Source organism: Lepidothrix coronata, unplaced genomic scaffold (genome assembly GCF_001604755.1).
Source record: "Lepidothrix coronata isolate B3197 unplaced genomic scaffold, Lepidothrix_coronata-1.0 Scaffold98, whole genome shotgun sequence".
Lineage (NCBI taxonomy): Eukaryota > Metazoa > Chordata > Aves > Passeriformes > Pipridae > Lepidothrix > Lepidothrix coronata.
Window position 1 is genome coordinate 1,290,897 of NW_016690278.1, and position 24,007 is coordinate 1,314,903.

The following is a 24,007-nucleotide window of genomic DNA, read 5'->3' on the forward strand; positions in this document are numbered from 1 at the left end:
TTACTTTAACAGCAATTTATTATCATTAAAAGTAACAACAAGTAGTTTTATATCCTTTTGTCTTAAAAATCTAGTGTAACATACTGCTACAGTTCTATGAAACTTACAGCAAAATTGTATCCCCAAACCACACCGTTCTGCCTGGTCCTCACAGACATCACTGGTGTGGCACACGAACAGCACAGAAACGGATCGCTCTGTACAGCGATGACCATTAGGCCTCAAGATGCTACAAGTTACTGTGTAAGAGCTATTAAATATAACTTCTGTTTTCCTCCTTGTTAATATTGCTGGAACAATCATGTATTTCACAAAGTTTTTTGGTGACACTGTCATCTTTTAAGGACTGCATTTTATCTCCGTAACTCTTCCTGATACAGTTTTCCATTTTTTTCTCCCCCCACCCCCAGTGACACGCCAACCCCATCCCAGGAGACAAAACCAAGCACACAGCAACACATATTTTCTTCACATCCTGAAGCCAGGGCTCAGCTCCAGCCCTTACCTTTAACATTGCTGCCAGAACAACTTGGCAGCACACAGTTCAGGAATAACACACGCTCATGTTTTAATCTTCAGCTTCTTGGGAGCTCTAGAGCTTAGGTTAAGTTCAAGATAAGTGCCCAAGATAGCTAATTTACAGCTATTTCAGATTTGTGTAAAGGAGCAGCAGCCAGACGCCGCAGGACAGATGCATCTTCACATTACACAAAAAGGCCTGAGCAAGTCATAATACTGCTTGTCACCAGCTTGCAGGACCAAAAAAAGAGTATTCACAAGCAAGCACGCGTATTGGTGAAAAAGAAGGATGGTCCTAATTCTGTCAAGCATTTAATGTGTTGAATTTAAGCTTACAATGTTACCCAATATCCAAAAGTAAGCAGAAGCCTCTGAGTGAAACCTTTCTGGCCATCAGAAATGTACTGAAGAAAAGGAACATGGGGAAACTTCACATAGGCATTCAGATGTGGTTTGTGTATGATTTCAGGTACGCCAGAAGGTCTGCTCTTCAGGAACAGACCCCTTAGACTGGATGCATATTTCCGCATGAACTTCACAGTAGCGTGTGGGATTGGGAAGCTCAAAGAACACAAATCAGCAAGCAGGTTCATGTGCATCTACATCCACTCTGGATTTAGAAAACCACGGGAAAATGGTAAACACAATCATAGGGTAAAAGTATGGAGGAGACATTAGATCAACAAATTCTGTGAATGGACTCCAGTTATTGTACAACAGCAGTTCACACTCTTCTCTAAACAGACCTACAAGTTAAACTCCGGGAGAAAAGGGGGTGTTAAATCTACTCAATTAAAAATAAATTTTTGGAGTTTGCCCTCAGCTGGATTTCTCGGGAAAACAAAAAAACCCCCAAAACAATACTTCCAGCAAAACTGTGAAATCTTGTCTTACCTAACATCCTAGATCACTATCTTGTTTTGTAAATGTACCTAACAGCTTATAAATATCCCATGCTTACTCAATAATACTTTAATGACTTTTAACTGAGGTAGCCACTAAACCATCACCATATATTAGCAGTGCCAACAAAATGGGAAAAGCTCAACTGAGAAGCTCAAGAACAGTGAGTTTGCAAAAGCCAACAGCACTTGCTTCCAAAAATGTAATTTTCTGTCTAGCTGTCCTCCTCCTACCCTTGTTGCACTTCCCTTTTCTCTTCTTGCCCATCTCTAACAAACAGCAATAAAGAAAAATTTAGCTTTCCAGTTAATTTGTAAAATGTCTCTGGATTTTCAAAAGTAAATTTTCAAATGAAGAATCAGAGAATTTTGTTTTAAATGAATGTCATTTAAAACACTGACATTGAAGGACAATCTCCACCCCCAACCACTGACACCTCAGGTTCCAGCTCTATCATCTTCCTGCACATGCCTAAGTGCTAGAAACTGTGGAAAGACACCTGCATGGAGAAAACACTGAAATTGTGAAAAGGTCCCTTTCATTGTAAGTCTCATCTCATATATGTAAACACGCTAAGAATCATCTGTCAATTCACTGTCTTTCAAGTACTCAGGAAGTTAAAATAAAATTGCAATCATCATTCTTCTAGCTAAAAAATACATTGATCTGTCACATCCTGGACCTTTCTAGTGGCGTTCCCTGTTTAAAATGAAAGTATTTTCAAATTACTATGATAGCCTGTGCTCAAATTCAACATGAAAAAAAAAAAAAAGATCAGCTTTAGGGATGATTAATACCCTGGTATTTTTAAAAACATTTCCAGGATTTTTTTGTGGTCCCTTATCACAGATATTTTTCAAGGTAATTCAGAACCCCTTCTATCCACATCCAAGTCGACCAACCAAAAAAGAAAACGTAGATCAGATACCTTGTGTACATACCCAAATACAAAACCAAAATGGTATGAATTGCATGCAACTGTACACAGTGCAGTTCAAGCAACACTGAGGTGTCACCCTTGCTTTTGTGAAGCATCTGGACAACAGCAAACTGCGGGGTGATAACTGTAATGCAGTCTTTGGGTTTCTTCTTCCACAGAGACACACAAAGCTACTTTTATTTCAAAAAACTCTACCCCACAACAGTAAGACATCGAACAATTCAGCCATGACAACTGTACTGTGAAGAATTTCTGAATTTTCTTACATTTGTTTAGATCACTCAAATGGACTTACTGTTTGAAGTCCTTTACTAGAATTTTATTTTCACAAACCACAACACACCAAAAAGGTGTTTCCTGCTTTGATTAGATACAGCTGTTCATCAGGTGGAAGCAGATGAAGGTAGTTTATTACAACACAATAAAACTAATCTCCTCCTTAAGAAGCATATGTAATGCACAAATTAAAGATTCCAGTTAAGCATCACCACATATCAACCCCTCATACTTATATGAGCCAACCAGCTAAGAAACTGTTACTACTAAAATTGTACACAGGCACCTTGCCATATCATACTTACATTACAGTTCTCTTTTTAAAACATTCCACAACTGCCTCTGCTTTTGGGCCATTTTCGTCCATTTCATCTGTTCAGACGCTGTGTCACCACTTCTCGGTACATGATAGAGATATATATCAGCAGAAGAAAAATGACAAAGAAATCATCCAAGAAACCCAGAATTCCGAAGAGTGCTTCAGGAAGAAAATCCAGAGGTGAAGCCAGGTAGAGCAAGGCTCCAATTAAGCAGAGGAATATTCTGATGCGAAACATCCAGAAGAGGCCCCCAACAGAAAACATCTCCCTGAAAGCATGTCGCAGTAAAGTGGGCAGATCCATAATTCTTTCCATAATCTATAAAGAAACCAAAAGTTAATATCTGGCTTTAGCAACACATCCACGCTAAATTGAAGTTTCTATCACTACATGACAGATTAGAAACTTTTAGTTTATAGCAATTAAAACAAAAAACAGTAAGAAAAGACTTAACGATTTAGTTTTGTGGGTTAATACAGCAGATTTGGAATATATATGCTTTTAATAAATAGTCAAACTGTGTTATTGTATAATACAAAACATACATCACTAGGAAATACGTTGGCATCTGCTATGAAGGAAAAGCAATGACTACTGGAGGAAAACAAATATACTAAAGAACCTTTAATCCATTCCTGGCTCCTTTCTATTTTTCTACTATGATTCTGACACATTAGTGAGGGACTGCTCAGTAGAAAATATTTGGGCTTTGGTTGTGAAGAGGAGAAAGGGGTGAACTTTTACATTTTTTTTAAACCTGTTCCTTTCTACTGTACACAGTTTCTACACAGGGCCATTAAACTCCATTACAATGAGTTACTGCCAAGGCTGAAAAGGTTTTCGAGAAAGGAATTTTGTGTGTGGTGAAGGCAAAACACTGTGTATAAATCAAAGACAATTTATCTAGTCTAATTAGGGCTTTAGTGCAGACTTCTGATGAGCTGTCAGACAGGTTACTGGGGACTAGACACAGAGCCCACAGAGAGGTCTAATGGAGCCTGAAAGATAGTCTCAAACTATTCTGGATCAAAAGCATAACTGCTTTGTGGTTTAGAACATGAAAAAAAAAAAACCCTCCCTCTTCTGTCTCTTTGGACTGTAAATTTTTCTTGCTGATGTTTTCTCACTATATCCAAATCCAATGGACAAATGAAGACAAGCAGGGAGTTACTAGTATGTGTGCGTGTTCCTTTCACCTTGCGAACCAGCACACACACAGAAGACAGGCTCACAAGGCTGACATTCAAAAGTTTGCAGAACTCTTTAGCTGTTTATAGAAAAAAAAAAATCCTGTTTTCATCACTCAGAGAGGAGCATAAAGACTGAAGTATAATCTGTGAGGAAAATTAAAAAGTCAAGACAGCATATAGCTTGAACTCTGAAGAAGAAAGGCGCAGAGTAGAACCTTTTCTAATCAATGTAAAGAGATCAATCAAGTGAATATTTTTACTTGCAGGTCATGTATTTCAGTAAGTATTTTTAATAATTATTGATCCTTTCAAAATAATGACTCATACCTAAAAAGCAGCTTAACACATGACCAGGGAACTCAAGACTTACTAGCAGTTCTCACTCACAACAAAAATGCAAGTTTCTGTACATTTCCACAAATTACAAATAAATAACTGAGGTCTTGGGTTTGACCTAACTATATAAATGTGAATTTCCTAAAAAAAAAAAACTTGCCTGAGACCCAGGCATCATGAAGAGAAAATCCATACTCCAGGGCAAAACAAAAAAGGAAGGGGGGAAAAATCATTAAAAAAATGCTTTTAATCTCTCCTAAAACCACTGACTTCCGCCCAAATTTACCCAAAACTTACAGATCTGGGCTGTCCAGAGAATCTCCGATTGTAATCACTAACATCTTGAAACACTTGGTTTGCACCCTGCTGATCTTCACCAAAGAGTGGTAAAAACAACGTTACCTAGGCACAAGAGGGAGGTTATGTTACATGTGCAACTGTTTTTTAAATGCATTGTGAACCATAAATGAGAACAGTCATCTTCAGTTAACTACACAGAACAAACTTTGGTTTAGTTTAATATTTAATAGGAGAATAAACTGAAACTAAATAAACTAACATGGATACCGCTATTAAGTTTTAACTAATTAATTGATTACAGTTCTTTGCAGAATATTAATTTTTAAAGAGATTGTAAAAAAAAAAAAAGCCCAAGAACCTTCCTTTCAAAAGAGGCTTACACATATTTTTATTAAACACCTAAATGCTTTATGTTTCATAAGTGGGACAGATGATTATGAGAACAAAGTCAATTTACCAAATTAATCTAATTTTGTTTCTTAAACTGAAAATCAAATAAAGCAATCAAGGAGGCCTTTCTTTTTGTATTGTTAGAATGGCCTTGCATGTCAACAAACAAGCAGCAAAACTCACATTTTTGCATATGAGTATTCATACCAAGATGAAGGAGAATAATACAGAATAATAAATGAATAGCTCTTCAGTAAGCACAGAGAATTCTGCTCTGTTCTTGGGTTAACTTTCATGCAAACATAGATCAACATGGAAGGTCATATTCACAGAATCACAGTATCACAAGTCCTACTCAGCCCTGCACAGACCCATTCCCAAGAGTCACACCATGTGCCTGAGAGTATCATTCAAACCTTTCTTGAACTCTGTCAGCCTTGGTGCTGTGACCACTTCCCAGGGGAGCCTGTTCAGTGCCCAACCACCCTCTGGGGGAAGAACCTGTTCCTAATATCCAACCTAAACCTCCCCTGACACAACTTCAGGCCATTCCCTCAGGTCCTGTCACTGGTCACCACAGAGAAGAGATCAGTGCCTGCCCCTCCTCTTCCCCTCCCAAGGAAGTTGTAACTGCAATGAGCTCTCCCCTCAGTCTCCTCTTCTCCAGCTGAACACACCAAGTACCCTCAGCTGCTCCTCACACGGCTTCCCCTCAAGGCCCTTCACCATCTTCACTGCACTCCTTTGGACACTCTCTAACAGCTTCATATCCTTCCTGTATTGTGGTGCCCCAAACTGCCACAATATTCACATATATCTTGAATCTGTGTGGCAGTCACATTTAGCAGATGACAGCATGAGCAGATCTACATTCAACTCCTAGCCCTGCCACAAACCTTCTGTATGACTCATGTTGTTCATGTGTACATACTTCCCCTCCTCATTTATAAATTAGGGTGAGAATAAATACATAACCACGCAAGCAGTACCACCTAATTTATCTGTTGCTCAGAGGAAGGTAAATGAATATAGATGTAAGGAAAGACACTAAAAAAATCACTTTCCCCCTTCCTCACTTTTAGCTTTTGTGTCTTTTTCCTCACTGACTACACTCTAAACCTACACCTTCTTCCTCCAGTCATACCTATTATTCTTTCCTTCATCTGTGTTCTTACAGTCATTTGTTCCTGCTGAAAAACACAATCAAAGCAGGATATAATAGAGGGGTAAGGGCAAGAAGCGAGTTATACAATTCATCACAGGTTAGTAGCTTTGTAGTTTGTGCACTGATAAAATAAAGATGTACTTTCGTTAAAACATACACTATCAGAGACTCAAGAGATCCTAAGAAAGAGTTAATGAGTTGCAGGAACATATTTCAAACTGACAATGTAAGTAAGTCGCGTAGGAAGTAAGTTAATGCTTGCTCCACAAAGCTCAAATTAATAATACATACAAGCTAAAAATAGGGACAAAATAAGAAATTGACATGGATAGGTTTTTTTGGTAGGGAGAGAAGGAAGGGAGAGGGTACTTCTCAGAAACCAGTAGTGTACTGCCTACTGGCAGTCTTCCAGAACAGCCAGGCCTTTCAGATGCAAGTTCTGGTAAAGAAGTTTTATTAGATCCCAAACAGAAAGCATGAAAGGATCATAGTTAAAATCCCACAATTTTCTGTTTTCATATATTCTTTTACAGAAAAATGTCTGACTTAGCGCTGTTTACTTATATTTGAGTTGCAGAAACAATCCGTATTTTTTGAGCTGTTTGGGAAAGCAAAAAGCTCAGAAAAACTGAATGTCCACTGTTGATGTCTTTACATATCTCTCTATTAAGTCAGCTTCTCAGACTTCTTCATCTGTCAGCCTCACTACTGAGGTTGACATGTAAGTGCCCTGAGGCAAGCTGTACTAGATAGCCAAACTGTCAGGTTCACAACTTCTTAAAATATTACCGTCTGCCTGCAGATTGGACAACGGATGGCACCGAGCCATGAGCCATACCTCCAGTAGGCAATAATGCAGGAACCTGATGAAAGCAAGTTACAGACATTTAAACTTCTGAGCTGAAAAACCTCATTGCCTGAAACAATACGTTACACACCAAGGAAAACAACAGAAGTGTATAAGCAGTTAGGTTAAATCTACGTTTTCTTATGCAATTTTGTATACAGCATTCACTGAAGGTGCCAAGAACCAACATATTCAAATTCAATGCTATTAATGAGAAAAATCCTGAACAGGATTCAACTGAATCATTAATTTTAAGGTATTACTTCCTGAAAACAAAGCAAATTTTTTAGTCATTAAGAAACAGATAATTAAAATTTTTGCCAGTTCAAAATGTAAAAGTCACAAAAATGTCAGGAGGTGTAAACTTTATCCTAAAAACTTGGCTGTATCACCAGAGTTTCAACAGATGAAGAAATATATCAAAATGTGAGTACTTTAACTGTTCTCCAAACTTGTACATTTTTTCATTTAAACAACTAGGCATGGCATGCACTATATGCTCCATAAAACTAGATGAATGCCGTGAAAGAATCCTACTGGGAACCTGAAGGAGAGGAAGCAAAATGCTGTGTAGGATGTTTACATTTAAATTTGAATAGCAGGGCCACACAAAAAAAAAACAAAAAAACAACCAAAAAGGCAAACGCTTTAATCATTGTGAACTTGGTCTTAATTCTTCAGGACTTCCAAGAAAAAAAATATTCTCTGAGATAAAAATAATATCAAGCAGAATATTTTACTCTTTCTAAACCAGCTTTCCTAAATAGCACATTTCCAAATGTTTTTCAGTCTCTTCAGTTGTTTACAGCAATGGAAAAAAATTATACTCTTTGACACTTTAGAATTAACCACATTTGAAGTCCTGATAGCATAGAAAAAAAGTGAAGCACACTCTCAAAGTGACTCAAAGTTTATTAACAAATGTGTTTTCTCATCTATTTATAAAAAAAAATAAATTATTTCTAATGCAGACTAAAAGCCAGTTAAAAGCAAACAAAGCTTTGAATTAGGGTGCCTGTATGTACTTGTGCCAAAAGTTTGTATTCCTGTTCTGGTTTTATCTTTGCAACTTGGGAGTTTTTCTTGCTTACCACAGAAGAGATGCCCGCAGTTTGTTTCTATAGGAAACGTAGCCTGCTGCAAACAGACTGGACAGGACATGTCTGTATAAAAGCGATGTCGGTCACCAGCAGAGGCATCCTGCAGGAACAGCAGAGAAATGCAAAGTGTTAAGAGATACTGTTTTTATATAAGTCCACTGGGTTTAAAATAATAATAATAATAAATTAGCATTCATTTACTACAAGTCAAACACACAGAGCTATGTGAAATGAAGGAGAAATATATTTAAATGCAAAAATCAAACACACTTAAATGCACTGATTCACTAAGCAAGTTCTTCTTGTGACCAGCCCATTATTTTCCCTTCATCTGTTATATAAGTGTGTGCTTCACGGTTGAAGACCACAAAGAAAGAACCTCCTTGGTTCTTCACATTGAGTTAGGCTAGATATGCTGAAGCATGAATAACAACCTCAGATCTATATTGTTATTTCATTATCCTAGACAGTAGATCTGTCCAGAACCAGGTAACTGAACTGTGTTGCTTACCAGCTGCAGCATTTAGTTTTTTCCAAGCCCAAGCACAGACACCAGCTTGTGTAAGTCACTGTCATGAAATAGTTTTTCTCCTCATTTTGCTGTATTTGTCTTCCCCATAAATATGCACTGTCATTATTTCAATAAGTATCACAGCGAAAGACTCTTCTCAACATTCTCCAGAGGAATGGCTTTTCACTCTGGGGCTGGTACTCAGAAATTTCCAGTAACTTGGCCTAGACTCTACCTGTCAGAACTAGATGCAGTCATAGAATCCAGGAATGGTCTGAACTGGAAGGACCTTTAAAGATCACCCAGTTCCAACCCTTCTGCCAGGGGCAGGGACACCTTTCATTAGACTAGGTTGCTCCATGCCATGTCCAACCTAGCCTTGAACACTTCCAGGGATGGGGCATCCATAACTTCTTTGGGCAACCTGTTCCAGTGCCTCACCACCCTAAGACTAAAGAATTTCTCCCTTATGTCCCATCTAAACCTATCTTCTTCTGGTTTAAAACCATTGCCCCCTATCCTGTTACTAACGGCTTTGGTAAAAAAGTTTCTGTCACTCTTTGTTGCTTGGCTCTTGCTGCTGTGCCACTGTTCTGCTACACTCTGTTTTATTAGTCTAAATATCTAAGCCCTCTCCTGCCTCGGCAACTGTACTCCAGATTTCCTTTCCTTTACCACTAAGTTCCCAGGAGCACTGCAGGAAAGCACACAGCGTCATCCAACATACTCCACCTTGTGGCAAAAACTTGTTTGAGAAAAAGAACCAGCCAAATAACTAGTTTTAATTAAGAAAGCCTATGTTATCTCATTACTTGATGAATTTCAAAGATGGCCCTGTACAGTAAGTAAGCTTCTACAACCAGCTTCTTCCAGAACCTCAGAGAAGTCTACACTACCCCACATCAGAGAGCAGAATGATGGCAACGCTCAGCACAGCACCTGCTCCGTTTGAAGCTGCTGACGAAGAGCTCGCACTAGCTCTTGATTTTCTGGATGTATGTTCTGATGTTCATTTCTGTGAAAGGAAACACAAGCAATAAAAAAACACTGTGACCCAACGCTGAGAAATAAGTCATTGGAAAAAAACATGAAACTTGAACAAAGGGCAAAAAAAATCATTCTTTCCTGCTTTAAAGGACTTTAAAGGAAGTACACAAATAATTAAGGAAACAGGACATTTATTCTGGATCCTAAAGTTACTTTGGACATTTAAAGCTGTATAGCAGCCAGATTTTTCAGACAGACTCCATAATCAATCATTAAATCCTGTTAAAACTAGATCTGAATCTGAAAAACAATTAAACCATAAACCTACAAAAACTGAAGTTGCTTGAAAGCTTTTATATTAAACATGCAGAAATAATTTTCAATTATGTCTCCACTGCTAGTTTTTTACTTGTTGGTTTACTCATAGATTTATTATTTTTTCACTTACTGCCTAAGTTATAGAGTTGAAACCTCCTTACTATTTCAATTTTATCTGCTACATAACATTTACATAAGAAAGGGTAGACAAACTCTTAGATTTAGAATGTTGAATTTATGTAACTATCAGCAGACTGGATATAAAAAGAAATCATTCTTTTAAAATCACTCTTTTTTTAAAAAAGAAAGACTCTACAGGCAAGAAAACGACAGGTTGGAGATACCAAGAGGAATCATAGGGAAGGGACTCACTGAAGAAAGGAGGATAGATATATTACAAATTTGAAATTCAAAAGCGCAATGGGAACTGAATTGGAATTAAAAAAATATGCTGACAACAATTTTTATGCTTTATTTATTCATATGGATTTCAATGATGGTACATTCTGCTCATCACTGTTGAGGTCTCAGCTGGATTCTGTTCTCCATTTTGTGCTAAATGCATAAAAACATATAGAGAAGATGGAGGAAGTTCAGGAGAGAATAAGAACTATTGCCCATATTTTTTAAACACTAAAGAAAGAAGAAATGTCAGTTTATATAGAAGACTGTTCATGGAGAGAAAAGGGGACAGGATAAGGCTTTCATTCTATAGATATGAGCAATTATTTCCCACAGTTATCTAAGGCTCATGGAAAACCATTTCTAACCACTAAGTGTACAAAACAAGAAAAGATTACTTCAGGGTATTGTGATCTATCCTTGACTAGAAGCTAAAAAAAAAAAAACCATGTTGCAATGCTTAGAGTGATATCTAGGCAAGCTGATCCTCTGTAAAAGATGAGGGCTGGACTGGCTGAATTTTTAGGACATTTTTTGGTCACAGTTCTATTACATCATTTCCTCAATGGCTCTAGGAGCTTCTGCAATATTTTCCTTCATTTAATGTGGGCAATCACAATACTGCATTAGTGCTATGTTTAACATTTTATCTACTTCATTCTTTCTTCAAGGAGGAATAGACAAGCCCCATATTTTTCATACTAATACCTTCATGGCTATCTGTAAAGAGTGAATGTATTTAACATTAATGTGGGTGACATGTATGAAAGTTATATAAAGAGAAGGCACTATTAAAACTCTTCTTACCCACCCTGGGTCTCCATGAGTCAGATTTTGTGGATGTTGTCTGTCATACATGTTTATACATGTATAAAAGTATTTTCTTGTTTAGATGCTACAAACCTTCAGTTTGCCAGAACTTTTGATACATATGGAAATTCAATTCAATTCACACAAGAGTAGAAGATGTGAATTATAAGCCAGTTTAATTTGATTTCTCCACAAACAACTAATTGCAAATTTGCTGCTAAAATGTTAATTTATATGACTTTACCCTGGTGTCACATGCGGTGCTGAGTAGATGAGAGCATTTGTACAGCTGCAGAGGTATAGCATATACTGTCACTTATGCATAAGATGATGAGGTAGCAAAACACTGTGCAATATTCAGGAAGGTACAGGCACAGCTCCAGACACATCAAACTCATAACTCCTGTCATGTAATTAGAGTGAGAAGATAAATTAAATAAATGAAAACCAGTATGCTGCTATGTAACTAAAGGTATTATCAAACACAAGCCAGAAAGAAATGAAGTTAGATGCAAAGGCTTTTTACTTCCCCACTGCGGAGTGCTAGTACTCCAAAACTTGAGGAAAAAAGTCCCATGATGTGGAAAGATTGTATTATGTACCACAGAGGGACCCACAGAAATACTATTATTGGAAGGAGGAAGGCTGCCTACTCATACAGTGTGCAGTGTCACACAAGGAAAGTTAGGGACAGTACTTATGGGGACTGGTACATCGCTGTGCAGTGATGGCCACTGTTAATTTTCAAGGATTAAGATCTCACTTCTGCTGAAAATATTGACTTCATCTTATAATCAAACCATATGATGGGATAGAAAAATGAGTTAAAAGGTCCAAACCTGCAGATCCATAAACATGGAGTAGGTAAGTCATCTGGGACAAACAGGAAATCCCTAGTAGAGAATTAAAGGGTAAGTCTCCCTTGTCTCTCTCTCTCAATTTGTTGACTAGTCTGAATTTTTACAATCTCACTTGTAATGTGACAACCTACTCACCGGTTTTAAAGATGATGGAAAGAAATCTGGCTTCATTTTATCAAAATTCATAATTCAAAAACATACAGGCTTTACAAAAGTATCATATAGTACCTGAACTAAACATCTGCAACTTGCTACACATGTTAATTATGGATAGTAAGTTTCTCTGCCAGAACCATGAACACCTTCAGCTCATGCCTTGATGTGATGTTTCACTGAGTTCTCAGCGCTGGAAACAAGTACAGTAACCATATCCCTTAACAGTTCTTTCCATATTCCACTTCTGCCTCCTAAGATCTACTGCAGCAGGTACTCACCTACTTTTCCTTTTCATTCTGTTCCTGCAACTGCTCATTACCCTAAGCATTCTTTCACGTATTCTTACCCGGGACCTGCTCCTACCCAACTTCAGTATTTCAGATGTCGTGTACAGAAATATGGGTGGCAAAGAGACTGGGCTAATGGACACAGTATAAGGATCACACAGACCATTGTAATGCCTAAGATAACAGGATAAGAAGAAGAAAATACCCTTCTTCTCCCCCACTTTGTGCTAAATAAATTAAAAGTACTATAGCTTTTTTACTGTACAGCTTTTCTACCATACTGTGCAGATTTCGATGGTGACAACACAAAGGAGGTAGAGAAAAAGTGCTGCTGAATACAGGCAATTTCAGAAGGTACCAGAAGGCAGAGCAGAGAGGTAAGAGGATGCTGTTAAGACTGTCAGTCATCACAGAATCATAGCATATAATGAGCTGGAAGGGACTCACAAGGATCATCAAGTCCAACGCCTGGCCCTACACAGAATCCCAGGAATCACACCATGTGCCTGAGAGTGCTTCTTGAACTCTGTCAGGTTTGGTGCTGGGACCAGTTCCCTGGGGAGCCTGTTCCACTGCCCAATCACCCTCTGGGAGAAAAACTTTTTCCTGGTACCTAATCTAAACCTCGAGTCCTGTCACTGGACAAGACTCATACAATGCAGAAGTAAACAAGCTTCCAGACTGGAAGCTTTGTGTCTGAGTTTGTTTGCCCCTCCAGAAAATAAACCATTGAAGTATGTAGCAGGATCCACAGACAAACCTTTTACCTAGGTCATTACACTGCAGAGGTAGTTAGTAATTAGCCCTTATCTCCCTCTCCAAGTAACCTTTCATCATTGATGTATCACCTCCCTGAACTCCAGTTCTGACTGAACTCCTGCTACTCTTGCCCACTGCTGACCCTCTCTTCTTTTTTCATGTTCCTAACTTACTTAATAAAGTTCAAAAACAAAGTGTTACTTTTTTAATATTTTAAACTTAATTTTTAAACTAAAGACAATTCAAGTCACAAATGCCAAAAATGCCACCATAATGGACAGAGAAGTCATTAGAGAGCAGAGGTAAAAGAGGCCATCTTGAAGCAATCTGAGTAACTGGAACAGTTTGGAGGAAAAAAGGCAAGGTGAAGAGAATATGTTTCTCCTAAGATTCGTTTGTGGTCTCCTGCTCCTGAACAGTAGCACTGCCTTGCAGTCCAATCAAGCTTTCCCACTTCTAGTTTCTTTTCTAGGTTGCTCTCAAGCAACTCCTACCCCTCTAATATTTCTCCTATGGACATACCCTCCTCAGTAAATTTCGTAATGCCAATGTGTCACTAAAATTGAGTTCTCTTGGTTGTGAAAACCAGAGAGTCCATAAAAACAAAAAGAAGCCAATCTGAAGCTCAGACTCATTTTCCCAAAACACATAGGCTAAGATATTTGCTAGATTGCAAAGAAAAACTCTGAAATGAAAATGAGTTTTGATGACCTGACTATTAAGAGTTATTGAATTCTGAATTTAGTGTTTTGATTTATGAAGAGCATATTAAAGTCCACTGTTCTAACAGCATATTCATCTATAAACAAATCAGTCAATTTGTTTGAAGTTTTTGGGTTTGGCTTCTTTTTTTTTTTTGGAAGGAGACTGTGTCTAGAACATACATTGTAGGATTATACCCCACTTCAATTTTGGAGTCACTGTTGACAAATCTGTACTTTGTAACCAAATATGACACAGCAGCCATACAGACAGTGAATTCAGCCACTTTCAGTTTTAAGGAATGATGAACATTATTCAGTTTGATCATCTGAAGATAAGGAAGAGTTAAACTCCACTTTTGAGAAATGCATCATTTCATTCTAACCGTGAGTTAAACCACGAAAGAGAGTAAGCGATCAAACAAACACTTCCTTAATGTCAAAAAATCAGTTTTTATGTACCAATGCAAAAATTTGTCGAGAAAGTTAGAATTTTATAAATGCAGGTATGCTGATTAATTCCTGTCAACATATTCTCACCTTAAAAGCGTATATACCAGAGCAGCAATGAAAGTGAAACTGAGCACAACTGCCACCAGTACCTGGTCACTTATTCCTTCTATAACTGAATCATTATCTAGCTTCAAACTCTGAACTTCTGCTTGGTGACTGGCCATCACAGCTCTAAAATGTAAAAAGAAATACATACATATACATAAATATTAAGACATGCGTGTGCACACATACATTATAAACATAGTTACAAACAATATATATACTCATCTATTCATATACACAACAAATTCCTGAAACGACAGAATAGTCATTGCTGGGGGAAAAACTGTAAAGAAAGAAGGAATGGATCTATTTTTACTTAACACTGAGCTTGCTGTAGAGGTCTTGTGCAGTAGCGAACAGATCTTAGATGACTGTGTTGTGATTTAAAGATTTAAAAAAAAAAACCAACAAACTCTCAGTTTACCTGGGAATCTTTACAAAATAAATTGCATAGGGATAGGTCATTACCGAATCAGATATATTCTAAGGAGAGTTTATTTAAAAAATTTATAATGACTCTGCATTATCAAGCATTTTAGTTATTACACATCACATAATTCCTGCTAGGCTACGCCAACACAGAAACCTAATTTGCACTACTTAGTGAATAAAAAAAAAAGAATATTTGGGGTTTATCTGGTTTTAGTGTTTAATGCCCATTTGCATACACAGGAATCACCCAATGCATATTATACTTTGTCTTATCTGTGCTTTACTATTCTTCAGCTGGAAAGATGTGGAGAACTCAAAAAAAAAAAAAGAGTATTATCAGGCTTTCCTAGTCAGACTCATTTGTTTTATATTAATTTCACATATGTAGCCATTAGAATGACTGGCAGATGCTAACATTTATTAACCTACATCACTAACCTACAGCTGGAGACCTGCAAAATAAAATAAGTTTCCAACACGCTGCTACATCATTCCTGTTGCAATCACAGTGAAATAAACAACAGCTGTGAATATTACGAAATCAGAAGGGTGAATGACATAAAAAGTCATACTGAAGCTATATCCATACACAGTTGAAGCATTTTTCATATGGAGCTGACATCAAATCCCAGTATCAGTTTCTGAAGGCAGGTAAGACAGGAATCATTTGCTCTATTTCCCAGTCCAGTGTGTTTGCCTTAAGCTTGAAAGCTTTCATCAGTGTTTCTCTGCACTTCACGGCCCATGTGTCATTTTTTAATTTAAACTTTGCTGTATACCAAACATCACCAGACACCCTCTGGCCCTGAATTAATTGCAAAACTGAAATGAAATAACAAGTCATCAGGATTTTAGTGGATACCTGGAATGACTACCCTGGCAATACTTCAACATGCCAGTCAATGGCTAATATGAAAGTGTCATCTTTTCCATAAGACAGCTAGCCTCACCCTTCAGATTTTCTCTAGTATGAGCAGTGGAGCTTTTTTTCCACGCTTCCTTAAGTTTGTGGGGGCTGCCCTCTTGTAGCAGCAACACAAGAAAAGCTGATACATTCTAACAGCATTGTTAAAAAGAGTAAGTGGTATAGCATAATAAAGCACCATAAGAGCAGAGCAAACTCATAGAGAATGAAGGGGAGATTCCTTTAATTGTCATATTTTTTGGGTTTTCACTGTGAAAACGAAAATGGAATAATGAAGCATATATGAAGTGAAACAATAAACTAAGTTATCGTAAGCGTCCCAGTCTGAACTGAGACTATTATTGCTGTAACTACAGTCATAAGTTTTTGCTAATTACAGCTTTCCATAGGCAACTGTGTCATAGTCTAACTACTGAAATGTCATTTAGTATTTGGAAAGAGTAACTTCTCCCAAAGGTGGAACACCAGTGACTCATCAACAGGCGTGTTTGAAGTAGGTCAGTATTAAGACAAGTTTCGTATATACTAATGAATAAAAGACCAGATCTTTGTGGAAAGGTCTTACATGGGAACATCAGCCTACATGAGGAGTTACAGCATTTCTCTGCATAGCTAATTACACAATTGTATTCCTATAGTTAAAGCCATGAGGGTTTAACTACAAGGAGATATTGTGTAGGTTTTCTGAGCAGCAATTCCCTGGTGCTGAGGATTTGTACTAGACGCTGTGATGCCTCCCCAGCTCAGCATTCCCAAGCTGCATACTTAATTTCTTTGCACATCCAATCCTGAAGAGGATTCTCTCTCTTACAATACACCATTCTGGGACAGTCATTTTCCACAACTGTGCATTCTAGTGTCTTCAGTTCTTATGTTTTCTCTCCTTAAGTACCATCGCCACTCCACTAATTTTTACAGTGTCACATCGTAATTTCTGGGTTGACCACTCAGAACAAAATCAGAAGTAAATGCCAGGGAACTGGTATGTGTTAATCCCTCCATTGTCCTCCATTAGTTCTGTTAGAATAGACCAACATGCCAAGAACAACTACATCCCATGAAGTATGAAAAATTTTTCTTTTCCTTTTTTTTTTTTTTTTTCAGAAATACACACTGTAGCAGAGATACAGATGACTTAGCTAACACCTGAAAGGTTTCCTTTGCTTGATGCACTTTGAAACCAACATATGTATTGTCAATATCACACTAACTTAACTCAGTTTCCCTGAACAGCCTTCAAGACATCCACCCTGGAGCTCTCTCTCCCTCTCTGTATATTCCTTGGAACAACACTCTTAATCCTTATCTGCCTACCATTAATAGTACTCACTACATCTGCTTGCCTTCATTTCTGCTCATGCACTTTTCTTGAAATACCAAACTACAGTGCAAAAGTTACCAGCAGAACCTGAAAAAGAAACACACAGACCCTCACCTTCTCTTCCTTCTTGCACATAATGCCAGTTATTTGTATCTACTTCGCCCCTTCACTTTGCAACATACATGATTTTACAAGAGCCATTTCCACACAAACATAGTGTCCAACAGGAATTCTTGCAAAGTCTTTCTCACTACATAAGACGCCACTCCCTCAGACACTTCCTCTTCACTTGTGTATCAACACTGCAAAGATGTATAGAGGCGGGAACGGAATCCCTGCCTCAGTCTCACTCCCAGCTGCTTCTATCACTGAATTCTAGAGAAGACAAGCTATCAATGCTAAAGGCTCATTTTGTTCATATTTTAACATACTTGCTGCTTCTGGACAGCCAACAAGTACTGAGCATATTTTCCTCATTAGTGCTTTTTCTGAATCAGATCGTTGCACAGGAGAGCTGACGTGAATTGTGTAGACTAGGAACTACAAACAGAAGGGTATCAGTTCAAAAGACCAATACATACTTTCTCTGAATTCAAGCCTCAGTAGAGACAGTAACAATCTCCTCCTCCTCCGGTTATCTCTGAGTTAGCATGTTAAAAAAGCAGTGGCTACAAGGAAAAACAACGTTAAAATAAACTATTAGAAAAGAATGTCTGCCTGAAGGAGGAAGGAATTTTCTGATTTCAAGTTTGTTTTGAATGTTTTCAAACAAAATATCTAGAACTGCAAGCTTGCAGTTCATGTTTTTTAAGGTGCAACCACAACAGCCCATGAAGACGTCTGCAGCAGTTTGCACACGTGGTAGTCTAGGTAACACTACTAAAATAGCTGCTGAGGAATCTTGCCTCGTAGTGCTTGTGTTTAGCAGAGGTGCTCTTTCAGGTGGTACAACTAATAAGCAAGATATGGGTGATTTAATTCTTAAATAAAGTAATGAACATGCTTCAGTCTTCAACTGGCATTCATAAAGACTGTATGTCAGAGAAGACTTCCAGAATCAGACTTTATCATAAAAACCTACATACTATAGGTATATACTAATTCAATAAAAAACATATATTGGTTATACTTAAGACTTTTTCTCTTTTTAGCCATTTAACAAGGATGGCTTTCTTAAATGAAAACTCAGTTCTGCCCTGTGTTCCAATTAGGTGATGAAGACCAAGCCACATCCAACAATACTCACATCAGAACTCGAATCCGTACAATCAACTTCAGAATGTTAAAAGTATCACTTGCAAAGTTTAAAAAACCTGACAAAAATGTTGGGCCTTTTCCCTACATTAAAAACAGCAATAAAGAGCCCTAAAACTTAATTTCCAGTTTTATTTCACCTTTTCCTCAGATTATTGGCACTTGCTTGAAGTGAAAAGAAGAGAAAAAAAGACAAGGAATTACTCCTCCATTCCACTTGGGATAGCTAAGTTGCAGCTTGACATTGCAGCACAGTATGTAGACTGGGATAAGGTTTATCTGCATTAGGATTCCTGATAGCTACAGAATGTAAACAACCTCAGACTGAACTGCCCACAAAATGCTTGGCAATAGAAAGGAATGTAATTTGCTGTTTGCAAAATCACTGCAGTTTTGTTTGCAAAAACTGTCAGAAACTAACCCTCCGAACAGAAAACCATCTTGTCCACTACCAAACTGAGTGACCACTGACACAACGTAACATTAATTTAGTTACATTTCAAATAAGAATCTACATACCTTTCAAAAGTTACATTTTTCCCCTCTGTGGTTATGTACGAACAATGCATGCAGGTTTAAGCAAAAAAAGGAGAACCATTGTAAGCAATACCGCAAGTACAACGTCTTTCATTCTTGGAAACTCATACAGATCCCATGGAAATGGGATGCATTTCCATGAGGAAATGCACTGCTGTGGATGTATTAGTTCTTAATTTTACAGATTTTAAAAGTATTATTAAAATTTTCAATGTTCAACAGGCAGCACAGCTACGATATCCCATGCTACGGCTCATAAAGAAATTAAAACCATGCAGTGTTTACCATGATATGTTAAATACCTGTTGCCAGCTATCCAAAGTGACAGTATTCCCAGAGTTTTCTGAAGGATTCGAACTTTTCCAAGTTTATCAGGGAAGTACCATATGCTAATATACTCTCAAAACCACGGAGAGTTTTAGAACCCACTACCAAAGGAATGTGCAAGTGTAGCGAAAAAGAAATAAGAGGCTCTCTTGATGTCTGAGAAATTAACAGTGAGGTAACACACAAGCAATACTGCTGTGAGATACAAGTTATTAACTTTATTAACCTACACGTTATTAACTGTACTGTATTGGCTTTGAGGGTATGGGACAATTTGCTCAAAATCAGAAAAGTAACCTCTATAACAATATGTCCTTTTGGGGACAGGCTGGGAGTGAACGGGGTGGAATAATGGGATTTGGGTTTTTTTCACTTATTTCAGTTTTATTTTGAGTGTCTTCCTCTTGATGCAGTACTGGCAGCCACCATCAGTACTTGAAAAAATTATGAAGTTAAGGCAGTGAAGGTGGGCTAATGTGCAAATAAGAACTTGCAATTCCTTTTGTCATTTTGCTGTCTTTTATTAGCAAAAACATCACCTCTGCCCCTTAAAAATGCTGCTTAATTTGTAGAGATCATGTGTTTTCCGTGAGAAGATAATTCATCTCCAACTAGTAAAATATTGTGAGTCACGCTTTCTCAAGAACAAAAAGGCTTTAAATCCTCAAAATTTTCTTCCATGGTATGAGAAACAAATAAATTAAAAATTGGCTTAATTTGTTTCAACATGTTTCTAATAAGATTGGCCTGCTTTAGATAACATGAATCAGCTTCAAAGAATTTAAACATACTAAAACAGAGCATGTTCTGTAATCCGCCTCCTGAACACATATGAGCTCATATTGAAATATCTAAGGCATAAATTTAGCATATTTCATTTCAGGGAAAAATAGACAAAAGTTCCCACAATAAAGACAAATTCTTATCTGTAGGGCAATAATTGAGATCTCTCCCATCAGATGTTATCCAATTACTTTCTGCTTCAGGTTAGTAACAGGTCATGGCCACTGCGTGTGGTTGAGAACGGGACTTTGTGAATGGATTTGACCCAGCAAACTGGATCTTACAGTTATTTATGCTCTCTTTCTATAAGAGCTCAAAGATACCCCTAGAGTGCATTCAGAAAGAGTTAACAACAGCAGGTATGAAATAAGCATGATTAACAGTAAAAGTATTGAAGACTCTGTGAGTTTACTGGCCCGAATCCTGGATCAGCTAAATCCTGAGATGATACATTTTATACAGGTTCTTCAGTGTACTGAAGTTGGACTTCGAAATAGTGATGTAAGCAAATACAGCACTATAAACCAGAAACAATGGAAATGATGGATTGTGTACTCCAAAGAAAAGGTTCTAAGGAAAGAGAATTTATTAGCTTTTCATTTTTGTGAGCACAGTCTTACTTGAATAAAGCATACACAACAATCTCTAATATTAAGTATCTCCATACAGTCTAAAAATCAGGAGGAGAAATCCAAAGGGCACATTTACTAAGGGAAATTAAAAAAAAAATCAAATATAGCAACATATAACAGAAGATACATTCTGTGAGAAAATTGCTAAAACTGACTTGGGATCATCCTACTAGGGTTTCATGCAGTATGTTAATGCATGATTGTTATGAGTTACAAATCAGCTCAACTGGTACAATGAAATTACAGCCACACTCAGCTGTATATAATATTCAGTTACATCTTCACCGTGAACCATCTTTGCTTTCAGGACTGTACATTCATGTGCATGCATGCTCTTTGCAAAAGAGAAAGGAAACAGCCTAAAGAGTCTTGCCAAAAGAGGGCAAGAGCAATTTCAGAAGGCAAATAATGGTTTTGTTCAGTCTACCTTAAGAACTGACCAACTGAGGCACTTGCCTGGTAAAGCAGGTTTCTGCAAGGTCTGAGGTCAGCAGTCTCTGAGGCACATTTTTTCCTGAAGAGAAAAGAAAAAAGAAGAAAAAAAGAGATATTCTATTTTGCTGATGGAATCATGCTTTGCAAGTTAAAAATAATGCAGAAGCGAATTCCAGATGCAATGCAGTAAGGGAAATTCTATTGAGAAAACAAAAAGTCTCTAAATATTTTTCTCGTGAGCTTGAAACCACATGGATGGCTTGAAGCAAAAACGACAAATTCAGTGGCCTGTATAGCACTACTACTTTGAGTATCTGTCTGGGTGATGCATGACCTGTTAAAACGATTCCCAACAAAGTCTTGCACTGCTTTTTAAGGCTAAAACATACCAAAAGGTATAGAGCTGTAAACAAACCAGAGGGTGGACCTGAATCCATATGCAGATAGGAGCATGAGGAAGAGCCTGACAACGCCTTCATTTTGGATATCTGACTTCCCTGATCAGGCAGGAAGAAGAAGAAAATACCGTCACTTAATTATGATAATGTTTACTGAAATACGGTGATACTTCAGCTAAGAATGTAGAGGCTTCAAATCTCTTCCAGGAAAAGTGCCCAAGAATTCCTTATCGTAGAAAGCAACGCTGGCATATACAACCTCACATGTAAAATAGGCAGCAAGACAAAAAAGAATTACTGTATTTGATTGTGTCAACAAAATACAAGCTACACCTCACGGCAACAAGCAAAGCAGTGGGAAACGGGATCTAAAGGAAGATATGGCGGAAAACCTTAATGAAAAATACCTGTGTAATCACTGTTTGTCAAAAGTACCAAGCATATTGCTCAAAGCACACATTAAAACTTATAATGGAACGTTATAGTTGTGCAGCTTTCTAAGACTTTAAAACTCATTCCCAAATGTGAAAGCTACCTTTAAACGCAGACAGATTTGATTTATAACTTTAACGGCATGGTATACAATGAGATCAGTCAGATGGTACTTTAGTGGGAAGACTTGAAAGTTTTCATGGCTTCTACAATACATTTTAGTTCAAAATAGGCTGACAAAAAGGGAGCACTCAGATTTTGTCCACGCTACTAATTTATTTAATGGAAGAACTCTGAGAAACAGAGAAAAAGTGGCAGCTTCTACATTTGCAACCCTTCCTTTCTTGGCTGTTTATCCAATTCTCAGCTGTTATCAGTGCACTGTGCCTGGTACTCCATGTTGTTGCATGTCAGGCCAGTTTTTATCTGATAGGGAACTGCAGAACTTATCATGATGTCACACATTGTCACTGCAAACTTCAGATGGGCCAGAATTTAACCGACTACTGAGAAAGAGTTTCTCAAACTCTTCAGGTGACCCCTTCATGGCACAGTGGAGAGCTCCTCTGGCCAGGGCACAGTGAGGAAGCAGGAGCTCTCTGGCCACAGACAGACTCCTCGTCTTTGAGATTAAAAATTAACTGAATTACCTGAAGAATCACACATAATCAATTAGGCTGGAAAAGACCTCTGAGATCATCAAGCCCAACCTATGACCAAACTCCACCGTGTCAACCAGACCGTGGCACTGAGTGCCATGTCCAGTCTTTCCTTAAACACCTCCAGGGACGGTGACACCACCGTCTCCCTGGGCAGCCCATTCCAATCTCTAATCACTCTTTCTGTGAAGAAATTCTTCCTAGTCACCATTTGGAGCTAGTGCTAAGCATAGAATATTAGAATGTTAAGGGTTGGAAGGGACCTTAAAGACAACCTAGTCCCAACCCTCTCTGTCACGACCAGGGACACCTCTCACTAGACCAGGTTGCTCAAGGCCTTATTCAACCTGGCCTTGAACACCCCCAGGGTTGGGGCATCCACAACCTCCTTGGGCAATCAGCTCCACTGTCTCACCACACTTACAACAAAATGTTTCTTCCTGATATCTTACCTAAATTTCCCCTCTTTCAGTTTGTATCCATTACTGCTTGCCCTATCACTACCGCTCCTGATGAAGAGTCCCTTTCCAGCTTCCCTGTAGGCTCCCTTCAGACACTGGAAGCTTTTCTCTTCTTTAATTTTTACTAGAGCCAAGTTCTGTTGAAAGTAAGACAACATCTACTCCTAAAAAGAGAGGAAAACCTCGTAGAGGCCACTCCTTCCTCGAGCCAAGCCACATTAGATACTAAAAGAAGAATGTCTGATGTCTGTGGGTGCAAAACTGTTTTCGACTACAAGAAGAGAGGAAAACCTTGCAGAGGCTGCCCCTTTCACTAACAGGAGAACCTCCGTGGGTGCAGGGTCATTTCCTGCTCCAGAAAGAGAATAAAACCTCGTAGGGGCCGCTCCACCCACACGCCAAGCCACAGCACGCTCACAGGAGGACGCTGTGGGTGCAGCACCCTCACAAGCCCACGCTCCCAGCCCCGCCGGACCCTGTCCCAACCAGCTCCTCCGCGCCCGCAGCCGAGGGCACACACACAGCCCGGGGGAGGGAAGGGCGCGGAGCCCTCCTCCCGCAGCCCTGCTGGCGGCGCACGAGGTGCCGCGACGGGCCCGCAGCGGAGGGGAGCGGGCCGCGCCCCCCTCTCCGTCCCGCCGGTGCCCTGGTCGGGCGCAGGGGGCGGCCGGCGGGCCCCGCAGCCCCCCGCGGTACCTCAGCTCCGCTCGCCGCCGGCCCGGCCCGGCCCCGCCCCGCTCGCCGCCGGGTCGCGCCGCGACCCCGCCCCGCCCCGC

General features: G+C 38.7%; 1 protein-coding gene across 9 annotated transcripts; it reads right to left on the reverse strand.

The window, feature by feature from the left end:
* RNF170 (ring finger protein 170) lies at window positions 1–23,972 on the reverse strand. Of its 9 annotated transcripts, none has more exons than XM_017822523.1 (8): window positions 23,928–23,972; window positions 21,303–21,360; window positions 14,618–14,761; window positions 9,737–9,812; window positions 8,278–8,386; window positions 7,129–7,202; window positions 4,782–4,886; window positions 1–3,276 (listed from the first exon to the last, which is right to left on the reverse strand). In XM_017822523.1, the coding sequence occupies exons 3-8, from the start codon at window positions 14,752–14,754 to the stop codon at window positions 3,007–3,009; spliced, it is 771 nt and encodes a 256-aa protein (XP_017678012.1). In that variant the 5' UTR covers window positions 14,755–14,761; window positions 21,303–21,360; window positions 23,928–23,972; the 3' UTR covers window positions 1–3,006. The 9 variants fall into 9 exon arrangements, with proteins under 9 accessions (XP_017678012.1, XP_017678013.1, XP_017678014.1 ...); XM_017822524.1 differs by having other exon boundaries at window positions 21,274–21,360; window positions 23,928–23,948; XM_017822525.1 differs by lacking the exon at window positions 21,303–21,360 and having other exon boundaries at window positions 23,928–23,967.
* Window positions 23,973–24,007: the final 35 nt, after the last annotated feature.

Excerpts from the sequence above, each read along its gene's own strand:
- RNF170 (XM_017822522.1), bottom strand. The coding sequence starts at position 17,779 with ATGCTCAGTACTTGTTGGCTGTCCAGAAGCAGCAA. Across the intron at positions 8,387-9,736 it reads AGCAGCTTCAAACGGAGCAG|GATGCCTCTGCTGGTGACCG; the intron begins GTGCTGTGCTGA and ends CTGTTCCTGCAG. Across the intron at positions 7,203-8,277 it reads CTGCGGGCATCTCTTCTGTG|GTTCCTGCATTATTGCCTAC; the intron begins GTAAGCAAGAAA and ends TGCTTTCATCAG.